The sequence below is a fragment of the Nuphar pumila genome, chromosome 3, assembly GCF_984573655.1.
Source record: "Nuphar pumila chromosome 3, dmNupPumi1.hap1.1, whole genome shotgun sequence".
Classification (NCBI taxonomy): Eukaryota; Viridiplantae; Streptophyta; class Magnoliopsida; order Nymphaeales; family Nymphaeaceae; genus Nuphar; species Nuphar pumila.
Window position 1 is genome coordinate 46,098,205 of NC_143251.1, and position 19,865 is coordinate 46,118,069.

The 19,865-nt window shown below is 39.6% G+C and overlaps 1 protein-coding gene across 2 annotated transcripts; it reads right to left on the reverse strand.

Annotated features, from left to right (window-relative positions):
* Window positions 1-2,176: 2,176 nt before the first annotated feature.
* Window positions 2,177-7,864, reverse strand: LOC149842780 (UDP-rhamnose/UDP-galactose transporter 6-like). 2 transcript variants are annotated; one of them, XM_090001575.1, is made up of 6 exons: window positions 6,854-6,984; window positions 6,271-6,387; window positions 4,424-4,608; window positions 4,055-4,255; window positions 3,373-3,534; window positions 2,177-2,886 (listed from the first exon to the last, which is right to left on the reverse strand). In XM_090001575.1, the coding sequence occupies exons 3-6, from the start codon at window positions 4,589-4,591 to the stop codon at window positions 2,557-2,559; spliced, it is 861 nt and encodes a 286-aa protein (XP_089857701.1). In that variant the 5' UTR covers window positions 4,592-4,608; window positions 6,271-6,387; window positions 6,854-6,984; the 3' UTR covers window positions 2,177-2,556. The 2 variants fall into 2 exon arrangements, with proteins under 2 accessions (XP_089857701.1, XP_089857700.1); XM_090001574.1 differs by lacking the exon at window positions 6,271-6,387 and having other exon boundaries at window positions 6,854-7,864.
* Between the last annotated feature and the right edge of the window lie 12,001 nt (window positions 7,865-19,865).

The following is a 19,865-nucleotide window of genomic DNA, read 5'->3' on the forward strand; positions in this document are numbered from 1 at the left end:
CATTTTTGTTCATAATTAAAATTAAAAAAAAAATTAATTAAAGCCATCGGGGCTTCTGTTTGTTTGCTGGCTTTGTTTGTTTTTTCCCGCGCTGCAGATCAAGGGACGGGATGGGAAACTCAAAACTGAGGAGGTGAGAACGGAAAGGAAGAGGGCGATCGCGCTGGGATCAAACATTCGCCCACCAAATCTCTGAGGAGTTAAGGGAGGCAACCAACCTTAGATGTTCTGCTCTGCTTCGACGGGGACGTCTGTTCGTCGGGAGAAAAAGATGCAGACGACGATAACGACGACCTGCTCGACCAACAAATCTAGGGTTTCGGTGGCCGCTTCCGCTTTGGGGCCGATGGCTCCGGTCTCCGCTGCAAATGCTCCGAAATGCATTGAGACTCCGCTGACCTGTGCTGCCTCCCCTTCATCTACGGTTGCTTTCGTCGCCGATTCCGATCTCTCGGCATCTTCGTCTCCGTCGGTGGACCATTCGCTGGACGGATGCCAGACTCCCTCCGGCGAGGTTTTCGATTCGTTTGCGCCTGGGCCGGAAGACCTAAACCTGGCACCCAAGCGGCATTCCAGGCCTGCGAAAGCCCTGGACTTTGGTACCGGTGAGATTTTTGGAGGATCTCTTGGCAGGTCTAGGGTTTCTAGGATTTTGAATTTTGAGGATGATGATGATGATGATGATGACGACGACGACTACGGACCGGAAGCTGCGGTGGTCGGCAGCCTAGAGGAAAAAGAGTTTCTTGAGTCTATTTATGCAGATCTCTTGAATGCTATACTTTGGAAGCAAATCGACGACTACATTGTGAACAACGGTTCCTCTCCTAGCCCTAAAACACCCAGATCTGCCGATCATCATAGAAGCGACGATCTCTGGGATACGTGTCCCATTGCTCCGATCAAGCCCAGAAGCGAACGAGCTGTGGCATCTGATACGCTCCGCTCGTTGTGTCGGAAGCTTGAGTTTTGAACTGTGGTTACTCCGTCCCCCCTTTGTTTTCTTTTGGCAGGAGGTGTCTGTGGGAGGTCGTGAATGTGAGATCCAGAGGACGCATCATCGATTGGGGTTCTCTGGTCATTGTTATTAAAAATGGTGGATGCTAGCTTTTGCACCTTTCTTTCGCAGTGCTAATCTTGATTCGAAATTGAAGTCGCTCTTGTAGATTATCGATCCATTACTAGTTTGAAGTATTTGTATCTGAACCTAATTCTTTTAGCACGTTCAGTGTCATCGTTATCATGTTAACCAAACGGTTAGTTTGTACTTCTTTCTCGGGAGAAGTGTTTGTTACGCGTTAGTAAGTGGAAATTTTTGGTTCTGCTGTGCATTTCTTTTGATTGCTATGTTCAAGTGTTCCTTTAATGCATGCTTTCATCGTCTGGTCGCTTGTTGTTGAACAATGGGGAGCAATTCCTTATTGCATTCAAAGAAAAAAGATTGTGTAACAGTTGGTTATTATAGCGGATAACGATGTATCCTTCAGTTCGTTGTCAAATGAGGCTTTCTTGGGGTTTTGTGGAAGCAATATTGTGTTGCTTTAATATCAGATGTGTGAATTTTAATGCATCTGAACTTAACAAGCGTGAGCATTTCTACCTTGTTTCGTATCTATGATTATTGCGTAGACCATAATGCAATCCCGCTGGTTGCATTTGATGTCTAGTCGTCATCACGGAACATCGACGCAGAGCAAGCATCTATAGGGTTCGGACTTACTATGGGAATTCTGAACTCTGAGAAATCACTATAGCCCAGCAGAGCTCCGTTTTAATATCATTTTAACACCCAGCTATCTTATTTGACCTCGAATCGTTTGAACGCGTCCAGCCTACCGAGACTCCTTTCCAGTCTAGAAAATAGCCAATCGCACCGGACTATCTTTCGAAGCAAGCGATCTGCTATTACAAGTACATCGACATAAGATCTAGAACTTGGCCCACTATTCCAATCTGAGCATGATGACCTAGGCCTCTAACAATTAGGTCAAGTACCCAAAAACATTTTTTTGTGTAACAAAAGCTCACTGGGCTAAAATCATCTTGCAAAGACAAAATCAAAACAAATGTTTCATGACAGTGAATTGCTGGACATGATAGATGCAACACCGCCTAGCAATAAAGAACAGAGAGAGACGTTCATCTTCAGATTCACGTTCTTCAAGCAATAGCAAAATACCTAAGAGGTTACTCCGACATAAGATTAACATTAACAGAAGTAACAAGCTGTGTTTCAATAAAGTTAACAAGGCACTGCATAAAAGTTTTAACTTCCATTCTCAAATATCTTCAAGGAACTAATCGACTACCAAATCCGATGGGATTTGTTTGTAAATAACAAAACGAAAACAATTTACTTTATAAATGAGAACAAAAAGCAATTTTCTGGGAATCTGCATTGATTAATTGGCAATCCCCCAATCAAAGCGTAGAAAGTGAAAAGAGCAAAATAGAACCTACAAAAAGAAAACATATGATGGACTTTGATGTTAGAACGTTACTCAAATCAGCATGCCCTCCCGTACGTGTCAAAAAATAAACTCATCTATTCAGCCGCTAAACCTTCTCGTCAAGATCATCGGCTTCTGACAAACCAGCATGCTTCTGAGACTTGTCTGCAGGAATAGAATAACTCCGACGTTCTTTACCTCCAGGCTTAGAAGATGCATTGCCATACCAGATCATTCCAACCACTGCTAAAATCATGCCAAAAACTACTTGCATGTTAAGCCCATCTCTGCCAAAGAACAAGAAGCCCAAGAATAAAACGAGGATGGTTTTCATGTGACCCAGAACTTGGAAGGAAACCGCCGTGAATCTTCCAATGCAAATGAACTGACTTAAGTTGGTGCCCACTGCTATTGTGCAGGACAAGACAATGAAGAACTGTATAAAAAGCAGTAAAACAATCAGTCAAGAAGTACAAACTAAAATTAAGAATATATAACATATAGAAAGGACACTACTAGGCAGGTATTTGGCATTGATTTGCATAAATTAGCTCATACACGTATCACAAGTTGGCACTGGCTACAATGATAACCAAGTTAGCATTTCCAGACAGCAAAACTGGAAAATCAGACAAGGTGCCACAAAGAAGACAATACAATTAATATACTGTGAATCACATTATCACAGATAATGATAAGACAGAACCTGAAGGAAACTTGTGATGATAACCTTCTGAAATAAGATGTTTCTGAAATTTTCACTAGAAATCTAAGGACCCTACAGATTAACTTCTAATTTGATATATAGCCTAGCTGAATATTCCAGATTACTTCTTTTCTTAACCGCCATAAATTTATTTGCACAGGTAAGTTCTCCAAAGGAAAACACATGAAATCATCATATATAAGATACTTTACTTACCACAGAGGTCACGTTGAAGTCATACGTGTAAATTCTTTTGTGTGACAACCAGAAATCCAAGAAGGGCCCTACAATCAGCAATGAAGCAGCCTGAGCTGGAGCAGTATGGCCCAAGAGGTTGAACGATCCAAGTGAATACTTTCGTTGCAAAAAATGCACATACTGCCAAGAAAAAGGAAAAGATAGAAATGTCAAAATTTCTCAAAAAGTTTGTCTGCACATAATTATGATGGTTATTTGTAGTGAACCATCCTTGACATGCATGGGCAGGGATCTCGCACCCAATTTGACAGGACAAGGAATCACATAATGAAGACTGTCAATTCCAGAAATCCCACCATAACAAAATCTTAACACAAAGTCCTTAATTTAACAGAACCACTAAAAGGACCAACAGAGACTCCAGTTATTCTAGCAACATTTAACACAAAATGAGAGTAGCTTAAGAAAACCCAGTTCAACCAGAATAAGCGGTGACTCAGGCAGTTTATCTCAAGGCCTGTCCAGATTCAAGGATAATTCAAGCTATGAGAGGTTTGGTACTTTCAAAACACAGACTTCAAAGAAAGATACTGATTTCCTGGATAAGTGCAAAAGATATACAAGAAAGAAACAAACAGAGCTGACTCAATGGCACGAGCAATACAAAGAGTGGTATGGCCAAGATCCTTAGCACACTTACATATTGTTGCAAGGAAGTGCTCCAAACGGCAATAATAGCTGCAACAAAGCCCTTGGTATTCACACTGACATCAGTGACAGTGCAAACACCAACTCCTATGAGAACAACAAGGATACTGAGCTTTGTGTCTCTTGAATATCGAACATGATCAAAAACAACTTCAAGCAAACAAGAAACTGGGATCATACTGAGCTTAGCAATCTGTCAATCCAACAACAGATTCAACCACTAATAAATGTCAATCTCTGACCACAAAATAGCTGTATCAGTTAAATCCAAACATTGAACACACTTGAAATTAATCATTCATTAAGATTGGCACAGTTAAACAATCATTCATTAAGATAAGTTAGAGTTGAAAGTAATTACCTGATAAAACCCCACCGAGTTCCACATGAGACTCACATTCATGCCAACAATAGAGAAATTTGCAAAAAGAACAAACTTGAGAAGCTCTGATAGTGGTAGATGAGTGGATTGGATGTAACCCATCCACCTAAGGACCATGGTCATCAAGGTTGTGGTGGCAAAATGCATGCCAGTTAATGTTGTTGCTGTAGAAATTTATCAGTTAAAGGTAAACAAAAACAAAGAAGTTAAACACCAGAAGCAGAAAACATAGGTATATCAGCAAGCTATAACGGGGCATGCAGAAATAGGACCTATTCAATAATTATGACATATCACGGCAAGAATTTCTGCATTAGTTGAAAGCTATGTTACCTAGACACTTCAGAGACCAGGAAAGTTGGGGTCAAATATGGCTGGAAACAGACACACCTTCAACACTTTGTTTTTTCAAGTGCAAGTGGACATGGAGTATCATGTGTCAAACATTCAAGGATGCATTAGAAGTCAGTTGTCAGACACTTCATGTCCATAGATACTTTCTTTTCTTTAAAGAAAATGTCAAGCAAATATAATCATGTCTCTCATGCTTACTAGTTCAAAGTGTCCAAGAATCATGAGGCTGGACAACCAAGTCACACGAAAATCCCTTCAGATATAGGTAAAATCTCACAGAAATACCAAAAGTATGAATGTAATTACCTTGAATCAAACAAAAAACTTAGGCTTTTTCTCTAAAAATCTCAGGTTTTGAGTGTGATCTTAAAAGAATTGTGGTTTTTGAAAAATACCTCTCAATATATATATATATAGGGGAAATTATTGGCTACCCTTGTGGGCTCCAAATCTCCGAGTTGAAACTCATAGGGGGAGGTCATTTTGACCAAATCTCAGCCCCAGTCTTAACACCTATAAGAGTTTTGTAAAACCAGCACATAGATACATGGGCACATGGCCTTCTGGGATAATATCAAAATTAGTTTACCAAAGGAAAATGGCTTTCAAGGAAAATTGGGATACGATGAAAGGATTGGAGAGAGAGAGAGAGAGAGAAGGCGGGGGTTGGTGTCTGAATGTGATTGTTTTGATTCAGAATTCACAATCAAAGTAATAAAGCATGAATGCCTTTGGATAACACTTCCAAGTTCCAACCCATTAATTTGAAAAAGAAAAAAAGTGACCATAAAGAAACAGATTTAAATTTTAGACTAGGAATCCAACACAACAATAATTCTACAATAATGGTTTAAGGAGTTATCAAGAGAATGATGTGATAAATGTAAATAAAGTTTTCACAGAAAGAGGTAGCTTTGCCTTTTTAGTTCAATAGCCAACCATATGCTAAGAGAAGTAGCTTTTGATCCTTGGATTAAAATTGAAGAAAGAGACTAAAGATTAAGAAACAGGAAAGAGGACAAGGTTTTATTATTAAATCTTGCCATTGAAATATGAATATACTATTGCTCCTGGATATTTGATGGGACATGAAAATGACTAAACTCTAGGTAGCACGTTTTTTTGCAATTGATGATACTTTTGTTAATTTACCAAGCCCAGTGGTAAAGCTATAGGAAAGAAAAAATATATTGTGCCCCACCGTATAGGGATGACCACTAAGTTATCAGTAAGGAGGAGAGTTTAACCAGGCAAGCCCGATTAGGTTACTGCATCACAGATGTCCAATATAAACACAATAAAGGATAAAAAGAAAAAGAAATAGTACCTAATACTATCACTTGATAAAAATGTTAAATCCCAAAACAATTTTTCAAGTTGTTCCCAGCAACCACAAAACCTGGAGTTTTATATTATTCAGCATATGCTGCTTCCTGGTAGAAGCTTCCAAAATGAAAAAAGAGAGAACATACCAGCAGTCACTATGGCATTCTTAGGAAGGTGAATTGGTGGGATTAACTAGCAACTGTTCCATTATGTGAAGTCATAAACTCATAGTGTATGAAAGTAAGCCATGTAAGCATATGTAGCTGCACCATATCAAGAGCTAGGATTTACGTAAGGTGTTTCTGGCAAACTATATTTCACAATACTTGGATCTAAACGCACTCTGTAAAAAACACGTTTCTGATGGAAAGTATTGTTTTAAACTGAAGCAAGGAGTAGAAACAATCCCGGAAAAGTGGGAGCAGCATCACCCAGATTTCATAAACAAAGAAATAAAAGATGCAGCAGTCTCAAGCACAAAGAAGTAACCAGCGTTAGGTAAAAGCTATTTTCCAATTAATCATCACAATAAGTTTTTTTTCCCTTTTCCTTTCTTCAAGTCAATAATTAGTCACCATAGTCATTTTCTGTTTTGAATCAATAAATCAGAATAAAGAGTTGTTTACCAATTAATTAATACAATCTTTTTTCTTTAAGATTTGAAGCGTTCAAATCAGACCTTACAAAGCAATGGAACAAGAGGAAGCGAATAAACAGTTGAGAAATTACCGAAACTAAAACCGTAGGTAGCCATCAGAGCCTTGTTGACTAAGATTATTCCAACCGAGGTAACAACATTGAACATCCATGATGCAACATCCAGTGCTGCCTTTTTCTCAGCCTTGCTTGATGGCGCCATTTCTTCACCAAAAGCAAAAAGAAAAAACTTTGGTTTCCCCTCCCCTCCTTTACGATTCCACTATCAACTCTCCCATCAAAAAAAAATCCATCCCACTGTTCAATTCTAAACTTATCCACACTCGAACAGCTTCCACCTTACGAATCCACCTTCAGGATATCTTCAGAATCCCCGATTGTGCCTCCTGAATACATTCCTGGAGAAAATCTCACTAGAAAAACGATTTCTAAGCATCTCCAGCTGAAGCTCTTGACCTTCAGATTATTTCCAGGTTTTCTTGAAATTTCTCCGCGGCTGATCTCCTCAAGAATAAAAAGCAAACAAGCACACAAAAACTTGTGCGATCTCCGAATTACTACTAGTAACGATCTGATCCTAAAACCCCCGCCAGGATTCTGCTCAAGCAGAAATATCTGATATTTCAGCCAGTACGAATTTTTTCTACCCGGATTCCGGCAATCTCCGACGCGAACTAAAGACGTAACGAGAAAACTGAAAAAAGGAAAATTTTAGCACGGAAGAACTACCGTTGAGTAACCTTCCCGTGGATCTTGAGCACTACGATCTCTCAAGGCCACTTAACGGTCGATCTCCGGAAATGTCTTCCAGATTCGAGGCTGCGCGACCATTCCTTACTGTCTCCGTCGAGTTCGCCAGTCAACGACGAAGCGAGCGACTCAGATTTGCAATCCGGGAGCAACGGATCCAGGCGAGAAGACGAACGGGGACGCAGTCACGAACCCGCTCGCCGGAGACGGGAGCCCGAAACCGCAGGAGACTGATCGACCGCCGGAAAAAAGAGAGAGTTCTGGAATCCGACAGCCGTGCTTTTCCTCTGGTAGAAGAGGAGAAAGAGCGGAAGGCGCAGAGGAGAGGAGGCAAGGGGGAGGTGGAAAAACCGTTTTATTTGCGTATTTATGTGAAATTGGTAATCGGAATTTCCACGTGGCGCTCAGATGCAACGGAATGCAGCTTGATGACCTGACGGATCCCGTTAGTATTCCGTTCAATTCCTGAGAAAATGTGGCAACGGATCGAATGACTGAAACGCCCTGCTCACATCATTTCAGTTCGTTCCTGAATCAGAAAAATATCGTCCGGTCCTGCCCAGACTTTGGAACCAAATTAAGTTTGGTACTTTTGGCACCGTTTGGGAATGAGGAGCCAAACGTTGGCTATTCCGTTGTTTGATTCCATAGATAAAGTGGGAAAACCTGGATTTGCTACGCACCTGTTTGGTATGTCATTTCACATGAAAGGTGTTCGCCGGCCATGACACCTGCAAAGCTTACTTTGGGTTTTCATATTCGCTTACTTGATTTGAGGCGTTGGAATTTTGGCACTTCCTCGTGACAATTGACAGCCACTATCAAACACCCTTTTTCGGTCCTCTTATAAACGCAATTTGATCTTCAGCTTCTCTTTGTCATCCTCACACGGTATACACCTCAGTTTTGATCAAATAATTTTTTGGAAAAAAAAAATCAATTTCATCATTTTCAAGTTCAAATTAGGTTTAAGTGCATTTTTTACCTTTAAAACATCATCACCTAGGGTTTTGACCAAAAAATAAATTAAATTACACTTCAAATTAAACAAAAATCAAGTTGACATTAGAGTAAAGAGTTATGACAAAAACAAGGTGATATCTCTTACTAAAATTTAGTTTTGATGTAGGTACCAATTTCAGTGCAGTTTTACCAAAAAAAATGATTGAATGTACTTAAAATATGAATTAAAGTAGAGGATGTTAGTTTTTCAACGTGCTCAATCTGACACTTAGATAGAGAGTTATAATCAAAACTATTTAGTTTGTCATAATGGATCTAAAGTATAACCTGATTTAAAATATGAAGGTCTAAAATTTTTATATCCAATTTTTAAAAAACTTTTGAAAGATCTATCAATACTCTTAGATTCTTATCTTCCTAGAAAACTCTATAAGCCACCTAAAACTCTTTTCTTCTCTTAAAAATAAGTGTTCTTAATCTCTTAGAAATTGCTCTCGCCTTAGATTTATTAAACTTGATCAGGTTGCTTAGCTCATAAGCTAAATATCTCTAACAAATCATATTCAACCAAATAGCAAGAATCAATTAAAAAGAAACTTTAAAACTTTCAACCAATAGGATTGTGCCACATCAGTAAAAGCTGAAGCTGAATCTGAATTTTTGAATCCAACATTCGTAGGATCGATACATAAATCTATTTTGAAATCTATAAATAAGAATCTGCCTTTCTAGTCCAGCTATCTAGAACTAGAGTAAGAAAGTCTTGTTGCATTAAGAGCCTAACCTAACCCGAGTGTCCTCAATCTATTGAACCTACCTACCAAATTTAAGTTTAGATCACCTATCCTAGGATTCATTCAGATGGATCCAAACCTCCCTGAGCTTGCAGAGGTGGTGTTGAATTCATCGCTCCTCATCGAAGTCAATGTCTTAGGAAGGCTACCTAAGCCCATGGTGAGTTCAATTTTCTCTTATTTTTATTTTATTTATTATATTTAATTTATTTAAAGTGTATTTTTTCCTAAATTTCATATATTTGCTTTTCTCTGTGCTTTTTCGAGCATTGATGGTGCAAGGCACCATCAACTTCACATTTTTTTAGGACCGAAGTATTAGTCACTTGCAAACTACATTTCAACCATTGAAATTTCTGAAGATCCTGGAATAGTTGATCTCTACTCATCAAAGAAAGAAAAGCATACTACTTAAAGAGCGGACTTCACATTGTCTTTTAAAATTCAGATATGTTCTCAAGTCCAAATCTGTTTTCAAATTTATTCTTATTTTTTCTTAAAAAATTTTGAGGTCTACGGAAGGTAAGACCCCAAACAGGGCCTTTAGAAAGTTGGTTCTATTACCATAAGCATTCCCACCCACGTCCATGAGTACATGAAACTATCATACTTTCTTTCTTACTTACTCTATTTGGATTAGATATATACGGTCTTTTTTTCTTTTTTCTTGGATTGATGGAAATAATATACGCCCCTCCCACTGCATCTGTATGACAAGCAGCTGGCTGGTAGTTACAGCTTGAGAGGCTGATCAGTTGATTTTTAGGTAGGAAGATAGGATTTCAAGCCTTGACGGGTTGGCTGGGTCTAAAATTTGTATGCCCACTCATTTGGATCACATGAGTAAAGGGGTGATTGGCATGAAGCGTAACACTAAGCGTTGAGAGGGTGTTGCGTGTGCACCCCCAGAACACGCACTGTAGCTACAGTGCATGTTCCGGAGTCCCCACTGAGCACTGTGTGGCGCTCAGTGGGGCGTAGGGGGGAAGCCCTGCACCAGCCTGCTGGATATACGGTGGTGTACGGCTCCCCCTACACCCCACTGAGCGTCGCTCAATGGGAACCCAGGAACACACACTGTAGCTATAGTGCATGTTCTTGGGGAGAACATATAACCTGCCCGCCTAAGCATTGGTCTTCTATGGTGGGGCCTAGATGGAGCATAAAGTCGAAACTCAGGCATGAGAACAAACAGGTTTGATGCATGGTATGAGTTGCACTTCATATTAAGCAGGGCTGGGGTTGTTAGCGTTGCTAACTCCAAACATTATTAGCCTATAAGCATGTAGAATCCACGACTCGATGTTTAAGTAAGCCACATGATCTATGTAATGTGGGAGGGTTTTGATGACTAGGAAGTTAGGAACCCTCGCCAAAGGACCAGAACTATATTTACGAGTATCATTTATTTTATTTATTTATCTTCATCAACTTATTCCTTGAATTTTTAAAAGAGTACGAATTATTGATGTTCCACCTGACTTGAGCTGTTAATAATTTGCCAAGAGTCTTTTTTTTGTCCAGTAAATCGATGACATATCGGGGAGGGTGGTGTATGTTCGCCCCCGATGATTCACTAAATCCCACGTCTGTGTTCGGGGGTCTGAATGAGCAACACGTATACAAGCACATGGGGCTCGTATTCCCGTGTATGTTGACATCACTTAGCATTGGAGTCTGGTGTGGTTGCAAAGACTTAAGTACCCTTTCTTGCTATTCTTCTCATAAAGCGATGGTTTGAGAAAATGACAAAAATGCCCTTCATTCAAAAAAGAAAAAACAAACAGTTCAAAAAAAGGACAAACATGTCCTCCATTCAGAAAGTCAAGGATGATGTTGACTCTTCAAAGTTTACCCAGCGAAACGAACCTTAATCGTTTCGTCGATGGTAATCCGACAAAACGATGGTGAGCCGACGATCCGATGGTCATTCGACGAAACAAATCTGAGCCATCAAAAATGTTCGTTTGAACTTTTCATCGTCATCTTCTTCTTCTTCCTTCTCCGTAAAACACTATAAAACCCTCTCTCTCTCTCTCTCTAGAGAAGAAATCAAGGGAGGTAAAGAGTTCCCCCTGGAGAAGGCCATGAACATCAACCCTCTCACTCTCTCTCCCTTCTCTCTCTACTTCTGTGCACATCCAACAGACGATCCTACATTGCTCTATCAAACACTGACTGACCTGCACACTGACTGTAGCATCGTTCAACTTGATGAGTTATGGAGCTTAATTCATAGTTTTTGCCCTTACAGAAGGGGGTTTAGGGGCTCCTCCTAGCGTGGGTAACATCATTCAACTTGATGTGTTGTGGAGCCTGATTTAGAGTTTTTGCCCTTACAGGAGGGGGGTCTGGGGGCTCCTCCCAGCGCGGATCTCGTTGCGGCGTCAGCGGGCGGGGGTTCAGGGGGGGCCGCCTCTGGCGGGGGCTCGGGGGGCAGCGCCCTCCGGACCAAATTTTTTTTGGGCCTTTCAACAACGATTTGTAGTATTATCAGGCTTTCCTACAAGGATTTGTAGTATTTTCGGGTCTCCAACGAAACGCTATAGCGATTTGTAGTGTCTTTCGCAAATCGCTATAGCGATTTGTAGTGTCTTCTGCAAATCGCTATAGCGATTTGTAGTATCTTCCGCAAATCGCTATAACGATTTGTAGTGTCTTCCGCAAATCACTAAAGCGATTTATAGTGTTATTCAGTATGCAAATCGTTGTAAATCGCTACCCGAATTAGGACCAACTTGTTAGAGTTATATCTCCCTAACCGGAGGTCATATTCCAAATCCGTAAAAAATGGTGTCTTTGTTATTGAGTCTAGTTTATTTCTGTAAATTTTCAGTGATTTCTATTGTCATTTCATTCCCCCATTTTAACTCAAAAACCAGACACCTATTATTATGTGTTATTTGAGTTGCACAACACCATTCTCGCTTGACATCTACATCTTAATTCTGGCATGCTCCTTGTTGAATTTTCCATTCATTTTTTCCAATCTTGCTTGGAACAAAATTATGTCTTTCTCACCACGATACCCTATGCATTTTTTGACCACGACACCCGGGCACCGTGCCGGAGGGAGCCCCCAGACCCCCCTCCTGTAAGGGCAAAAACTCTAAATAAGGCTCTACAACGAATCAAGTTGAACGATGCTACCCACGCTGGGAGGAGCTTCCAAACCCTCCTCCTATAAGGGCAAAAACTTTAAATTAAGCTCCACAACGAATCAAGTTAAACGATGCTATCCACGCTGGGAGGAGCCCCCAAACCCTCCTATAAGGGCAAAAACTCCGAATCAGACTTCATAACTCATTACGTTGAATGATGCTACCCATGCTGGGAGGAGCCCTCAGACCCCCCTTTCTGTAAGGGTAAAAACTCTGAATCAACCTCCACAACTCTTCAAGTTGAATGATGCTACCCATGTTGGGAGGAGCCCCCAGACCCCTCTCCTGTAAGGGTAAAAACTCTGAATCAGGATCTACAACTCATTTAGTTGAATGATGCTACCCACGCTGGGAGGAGCCCCCAAACCCTCCTTCTGTAAGGGTAAAAACTCTGAATCAGGCTCCACAACAGTCAATGTGCAGGTCAGTCGATGCTTGATGGAACAATGTAGGATCTTCTGCTGGATGTGCACAGAAGCAAAAAGAGAAGGGAGAGAGTGAGAGGGTTGATGTTCATGGCCTCCTCCAGGGAAGATTTCTTTCTCGGATAATCCTGCAGTGCAGAAACTGGGTCTTAAATAATCATCTTCGGGGCACTTAAGTCTTTACAACCACTCTTTTTCAAGAATCGTCATTTTTTTTTGCACCAATGGAGGAGAGGATACTTAAGTCTTTGCAATCGCATCAAACTCCAATGTTAATTAATGCTGACAAACATGGGGATACGAGACGCACATGCTTACATACGTGGTGCTCTTTGGGACCCCCAAACATGAGATGTAGCTAACTCTCCTGTTCGGGGGGGGGGGGGGAGGGGGGCATATAACCTGCTTCGGACATATCGTGATCGGTAGAATTTGCTTCTTCTTGAGAAAACCATATTATATACCATATTTGTGCATAGTGGCTAGGTTGTTTTTTCTTCATGAAGGACAGGAAACTACCTCAGGATGGAAGACATAGTCCGGATAACTCAGCCTGCCATACTTATGGTCGTCTTCCCGACGGTGTAAACCCATGGCGTAACTTTTGCCTTCAAGGAGTCACTCGCCTTCGGTTGAGCAAGGGCTTATCACTTGCCCTCATTAATGCAAGGAGTTTGACACTAAACAGGTATGAGAGTAAATGAAAAACACACAGGAACTAGAGCACTTGAGTTTAACATGGACCTACATCTGGCAAAGAATAATCTCTCTCTCTAGATGTGAGAGGAGTTTCTATCATATAGAAGATCTTTTACATTTTGGTAAGACAACCTCCTATCTATTCATCTCCTTGATTATAGAATGACAGGTAGCACTTTTAGGAAATGATATCCCATTGGGTTTAGCTATAGCATAGCATAACGGTAATCAGTCCAGCTAGCAATATTTATCTCCTTAGCTTGATCTTTGCATTCTTCTGATACCTCTTACCGATCTTTCAATGAATATTGGATCCAGACTTTCATCTTCAGCAGAACATTCATTGGCATTCCCACAATCCCATCTTCACAAGATCTTTCGTTAACAAACACTCCTGGGAATGGAACCCTGACCACCCGTCTAGTGGCCAAGACCCCCTCCACTGCACCAAGCTCCTTGGGGCTGGATGCAAATTCGTGTCTTGTTATTCCAAACATTAATCACAAATATCACTGATATTTTGGATTCATTGTGATTCTTATATTTTCATATTTTTACATGTTTTAATTCAATCTATATATTTTTAAGTATATATGTACTGAGTTTTTTCCAGTATTTTACATTCCAATTTAGCGCCAGATAGAAAGATTTATGATTGTGATTTCAAGTCGGGATTGCTTGTGTCAGATCAATTTAGGTCGCACTCAAATTAAGTATAGGCCTGAGGAGCTGTGTGTGTGTGTGTAACATTTCAACAGGGGTGCTCATAGTTTCTCAGATGATTTGATCAGAATTCCAATATAAATCTGACACTTTATTCCCGTTCTCAGATACAGGTTCTTGAATAAGATCCATTGGTGCATTCAAATCAGATTCAAGTGCACTCATTCCAATTCTTTTTGGATCAAATCAGTATTTTTAATCAGATTTATATTCAGATTCACCCTTGATCCAATCTATTTGCACTTGGACTTGTTACATATGAAAACCCTTGATTGCAGTCTGATGTTACTGGATCCAATATTGCCATGTATATTTTAGATATAGATTGAAATCTACATCATCAGATCAAGACTGGGATCAGATATTGTGGGCCACAAAACTCAAATCTGGGACTGGACGTAGCATGATCCGGTGCGTATCCAATCTGCTTGCACCCCTACATCTCATATATGTACCCTTTTACATCAGATCCAACTTGATGCGCCAACTGAAAAAATCAGACCGGATTCAGAAAAATCCAATTGGTTTGGAGCTCTTGTTTCAAAAGTTGTTTAACATGTTCAGTCCTCCTCCACTTCTTTCCTAATCAAGCTGAGCTTTGGCTGAGCCCCTAGAAGTGCAGATTAAATGAGAAGATACAAGATCAAATTCAGGCTACATTCAAAGCAGTATCATTATGTGGGCAAAGTGGCTCCCACACCTATCTTGGTTTTAAGCTACGCAGGGGAACAGTTAAGGGCCTTGACAGAGCTCAGTGTGGTCCAGCCGCAGCCCGGTTGCAACTCTTTTAAAAATATGTATTAATGCTGACTGCGTGAATAAGATGCTTTCCGCTACTGTCTCATCTCTCTGTGCACTGTGCAGAACGAACAGAAACGTATGAAGTTGAGAACCAATACAGAAACTCCTTATAGCATGCAGATCGGTTTTCCTGCTTGTATCAGAATTTAATTTGCAACTGTAATGAGAATGGAATAATGGCATCTTAAACAGTATATTTATTGAGTAAGTTGCAGGTTTTTTGCCTCACAGATTTTAACTCTTTTAACCTTTTCTGGCGTTTATTCTAGTTTCTCCGCGTTACGGTACCTCACCAGGATGGCATGGTCTGTCATAAAGGCAATACAGTAGACTGTGAGATCATGTGCGCTGTAACCTTGGGATTGACGCGTCATTAGTCTTTAGGATCTTGTATTATAGTAAGCACAACATCCCATTATCTCCAAGAAATGGTGTCATTGTTAGTATAAAATAGATCGTGGAAGAGTAGCTTACCATATGCGGCCAAGAATGATTTGAACGGCGGTTCCATGGATGCGGGTGATCAGTGTTCTCTGCAGCCAATTGATGCTCTCAATGAGCCTAGGCCATAATGTCGAATAATGTGCAAGACCGTTACACCCAGAGAGAGAAATCACACACTTAGCACTCATGACACTACTACAGGTTTCTTATTCATAAGGAGATTTGGTGGAGGTCCTTAATGGACACTTTTGGAAGTCCCAAACCGGCATAGATACTTACGAGACCTCATAACTGTCTTGTAACTTTCAAATCTTAAAAGTTACACTCATGTATATGTCTCTTGATATACCCATATCAATATGGGTCACATTCAAGTTAGATCTGATCCAATCTAAAATTCAATATTCTTTTACTTTACCCATTAACATGGAAAAGCATTTCATTGAAGTTTTATACCAGTTTCTTGATTTAATTTTCATGTGGGTTCACATACTATCCTGTATCACCAGAATGAATTATACGAGTCATGGAGATAAATACCTATATATGAGATGTCATATTTTCATATGCTACAGTATTATTCATTTTCAATGTTTAACATGTTAAGAATGCCTTTATGAATAGGTTGGTCTTTAACTGATTTTATTGGTCTTTTTAATATTGTTCTTATGTTATTCTCTCTTCTCAAAAGCGAGATATTTTACACAAAATCAATAATGCACAAAAACTATAGAAAATCAATTTAGTTTTATAAATGTGATCACGTAATACCATAATATATTGTCATACATCAAAATAAATCAAATAGACTCATGTTCATTGCCTATTGAGAATATAATCTCAATGCTAGCCTTTTAGCAGTCATTTTCTTTATACCGAATGTATCAATACATACTAAATGATTATTTATTCTTTCTTTAATAACAAAGTAAAGAATAATTTTGTTATAACAAAAGAATTTTAGTAGTCTCTCAATAGAGTCTACTATACCAAGACCCATAATAAAGTTTTTTATCCATATGACCTGAGATGAAATCTTGTTTAAATCAATAATTTTGCCTCAATGGCTTTTAGAAATTTCTTCATTGTCCTTCTGAGAGATGACGTCTTTAATATTTGTAGCCACTCGTGATTGCAAAATCAATAGGCTAAAACTATTTGAGTGCTCTCACTTCTCATAAATGGCCTTCTAAGCACTCTCACTCCTAATAGACAGCTTTTTAAGTGAATGTTTTATTCTCTCTATGAGTGGGTTAATTACTCTTTACAAGATTCACATAAAAAATGTAAACATTAGACCCTTTATTATTCACTTTTTTTAAGGTAAGCATAATAGGGTTATTATTGTTCTACTTTGGTATAAAACAATAATACTCGCCTCATCAATTCTCAAGGAATTGACTCTAATCGATGAAACTACTAGATCATATAACTAGAGTCAATTCAGCACTATACTTTTGGGTACAATCATGCTTCATGGGCTGGTGTACACACCTACTATTACACTCTGTGCGAATTTGAAACACAATAACCTATCATTGGGTAAAATCATTGTTTTATAAAATTACACAATTGTAATACCAAATATCGCTTTCAACACAGTCCAAGAAACCCTCAATTAACACAACTCGAATCACTTTGGTAATAGCCAAAGTGAGTTGATCAAGATCTTTTACTACAAACATGTTTCATTACAAAGCATGTTCATGCAATGCATGCTAATACATGCATATTCATGATAAACTATGTATATTAACATCAAAAAACATAAATTCATGTTACATCTTATATGCACAAATAACATTTTGATAAACATATCATATATATCATGAATTAAGTCATAATTTTATGCTTAAACATCATGGATAACTTAAAACAATGATAAAATGCATGCAATGTCATGCAAAAGTCATGCATTCATGATAAAATTACATATAAAAGCATTTGAAAAATGATAAAGGTCTAAGTCTTGAGTTGACCGTAGACCCAATGCACCTAAAAACCCTTAACGGGACTGGGTTAGGATCAGGTACTCCAACCAAGCAGAGTCCCGGTCCACCCGGAGTCCCCAAAGGGTCTGGGTCCCAAACTGAGTCTGACAGGGTCGTGCGCAAACCTGATCCACCTCGTTCAGACAATGGTTCGGGTCTCACCGGGTTAGGGTTAGACCCTATCCAATTGGAACCCCATAACGGGTATGAATCTAGATCGGGTCAATCTAGGTCAGGTGTTGATCTGATCCACCCGGCCCTACCAATGGGACCGGGTCTGGATCAAGTCCAACTGGGTCAGGTGAAAACTTGATCCACCTGGAACCACCAATGGGTTTGGGTCTGAAATTGGGTCTGGGCTGCGAATCGGGTTTGACCGGGTTTTAGTCATGATCCACTCGAAACCCACTTACTGGATCCAGGTTCTGATTGGGTGACTCCGGGATGGGCTCAAACTCGATCCACCTCGAAAACCCTAAACCGGGTTCGGGTTCGACCGAGCATGGATCTAATCCACCCAGAACCTCTAACAGGTCTGGGTCACAGACCGAATTCTACCAGGTGAAACATGGACTCGGTCCATCCATAGAGGTGGCGAATATTATGGTAGGTTTACTGAGATAGGGCAAAGGAAATGACCATTAGCATGATTTCTCAAATAGGAAAGCATTGTGCCTCAATATACCATCCCTGGTAGTGTCTATCAGAATGGTGTAGCTAAAAGGAGAAAGTGTACGCTTAAAGAAATGGTCAGAGCCATGTTGAATTATTCAACACTTCCCATAAAGTTGTGGGGTGAAGTTTTAAGGACTGTTGTGCATATTTTAAATAAGGTACCTACAAAATATGTGCCTAAAACTCCTTACGAGTTATGGATAGGTAGGAAACCATCATTGTCTTATATGCATATATGGGGATGTCCTACAGAGGCTAAGTTGTATAACCCCCACATTAAAGCCTTTGATTCAAGAACAACCAGTGGCTATTTCATTGGTTATCCAGAAAGATCAAAAGGGTACAGGTTTTATTGCCCATCTCACTCACCACAGATTATTGAAACAGATAAGGCAAAACTTCTAGAAGATGGTTCAGTAGGATTAAGTGCACTTCAAAGCCTTGGTTTTGAGGAAGTACAGGATTCAGTTTCATCACCTGTTAAGAAAAATATCGAAAGATACCACATTATTATTCCTAATGATGATGTGGTTGATCATTCGGTTGTTAATGCACAAATCCAAAGTGAACCTATTGTGGATAATGCGGAAGAGCATGAACAGGATTATCAGGTTCAATCTAAGCTTGAAGAATGACCTATTTGGAGATCCACAAGGATTAGGAGATCTGCCATACATCCTGATTATGTGGTGTACCTTCAGAAGCCTGGTGATTTTATAGATATGGATGATGACCCGTTGACTTTTATGGAAGTTGTGGAAAGCAAACAATCTACACACTAGATAGAAACCATGAAAGAAGAGTTAGACTCTATGGCTAAAAATAAAGTATGGGATCTTGTCGAGTTACCTAAGGGAGTATATAAAGCTCGTAGGGTGTAAATGGGTCTTTAAGATCAAGAAGAACTCCAAAGGTAACATAGAGAGACATAAAGCAAGATTGGTTGCTAAAAGATTCACCCAGATGAAGGGCATTGACTATAATGAGATATTTTCTCCTGTCTTAACTAAGGAGTCAATGAGGATAATTTTGGTCCGCATAGCTCATTATGACTTAGAGCTATATCAGATGGATGTGAAAATAACTTTCTTCAACGGGGATCTGAATGAAGAGGTATACATGGAACAACCTCTTGGTTTCTCTGAAAATGACTGTCTGGTTTGCAAGCTCAAAAAATCAATATATGGACTTAAACAGGCCTCTCGACCGTGGTATATTAAATTTTTCTAAGTCATTATGACTTTCGGGTTTACAGAAAACATTATTGATCAATGTATATACCTTTAAGGAAAGTGGGAGTAAGTTCATTATATTGATGTTGCATGTGGATGACATTTTACTTGCAACCAACGATATAAAGTTGCTTTCAAAGATAAAACAGTTTCTTGCATCACATTTTGATATGAAAGATATGGGTGAGGTTGCTTATGTTCTTGGCATTAAGATCCGTCGAGACAGAGCAAAAGGTTTTTTAGACCTCTTTCAAAGATCCTACATAGATAAGGTGTTAAAGCGATATGGGATGGAGAATTGTTCTCCTAGTTCAACACCCATATCAAAGGGTGGCAAGCTGAGCCTAAAGGATTGTCCACAAAACGATATTGACAAAGCACAGATGAGTGCTTATCCATATGCATCAGTTGTTGGCAGCTTGCAGT

Bases quoted from the DNA above. Each gene is read 5' to 3' on its own strand.
- LOC149842780 (XM_090001574.1), bottom strand. From the start codon at position 6,983: ATGGCGCCATCAAGCAAGGCTGAGAAAAAGGCAGCACTGGATGTTGCA. The intron at 4,609-6,853 runs GTAATTTCTCAA...AAATTTCTACAG, and splicing joins TACCTACGGTTTTAGTTTCG to CAACAACATTAACTGGCATG. The intron at 4,256-4,423 runs GTAATTACTTTC...TTGGATTGACAG, and splicing joins ACTCGGTGGGGTTTTATCAG to ATTGCTAAGCTCAGTATGAT.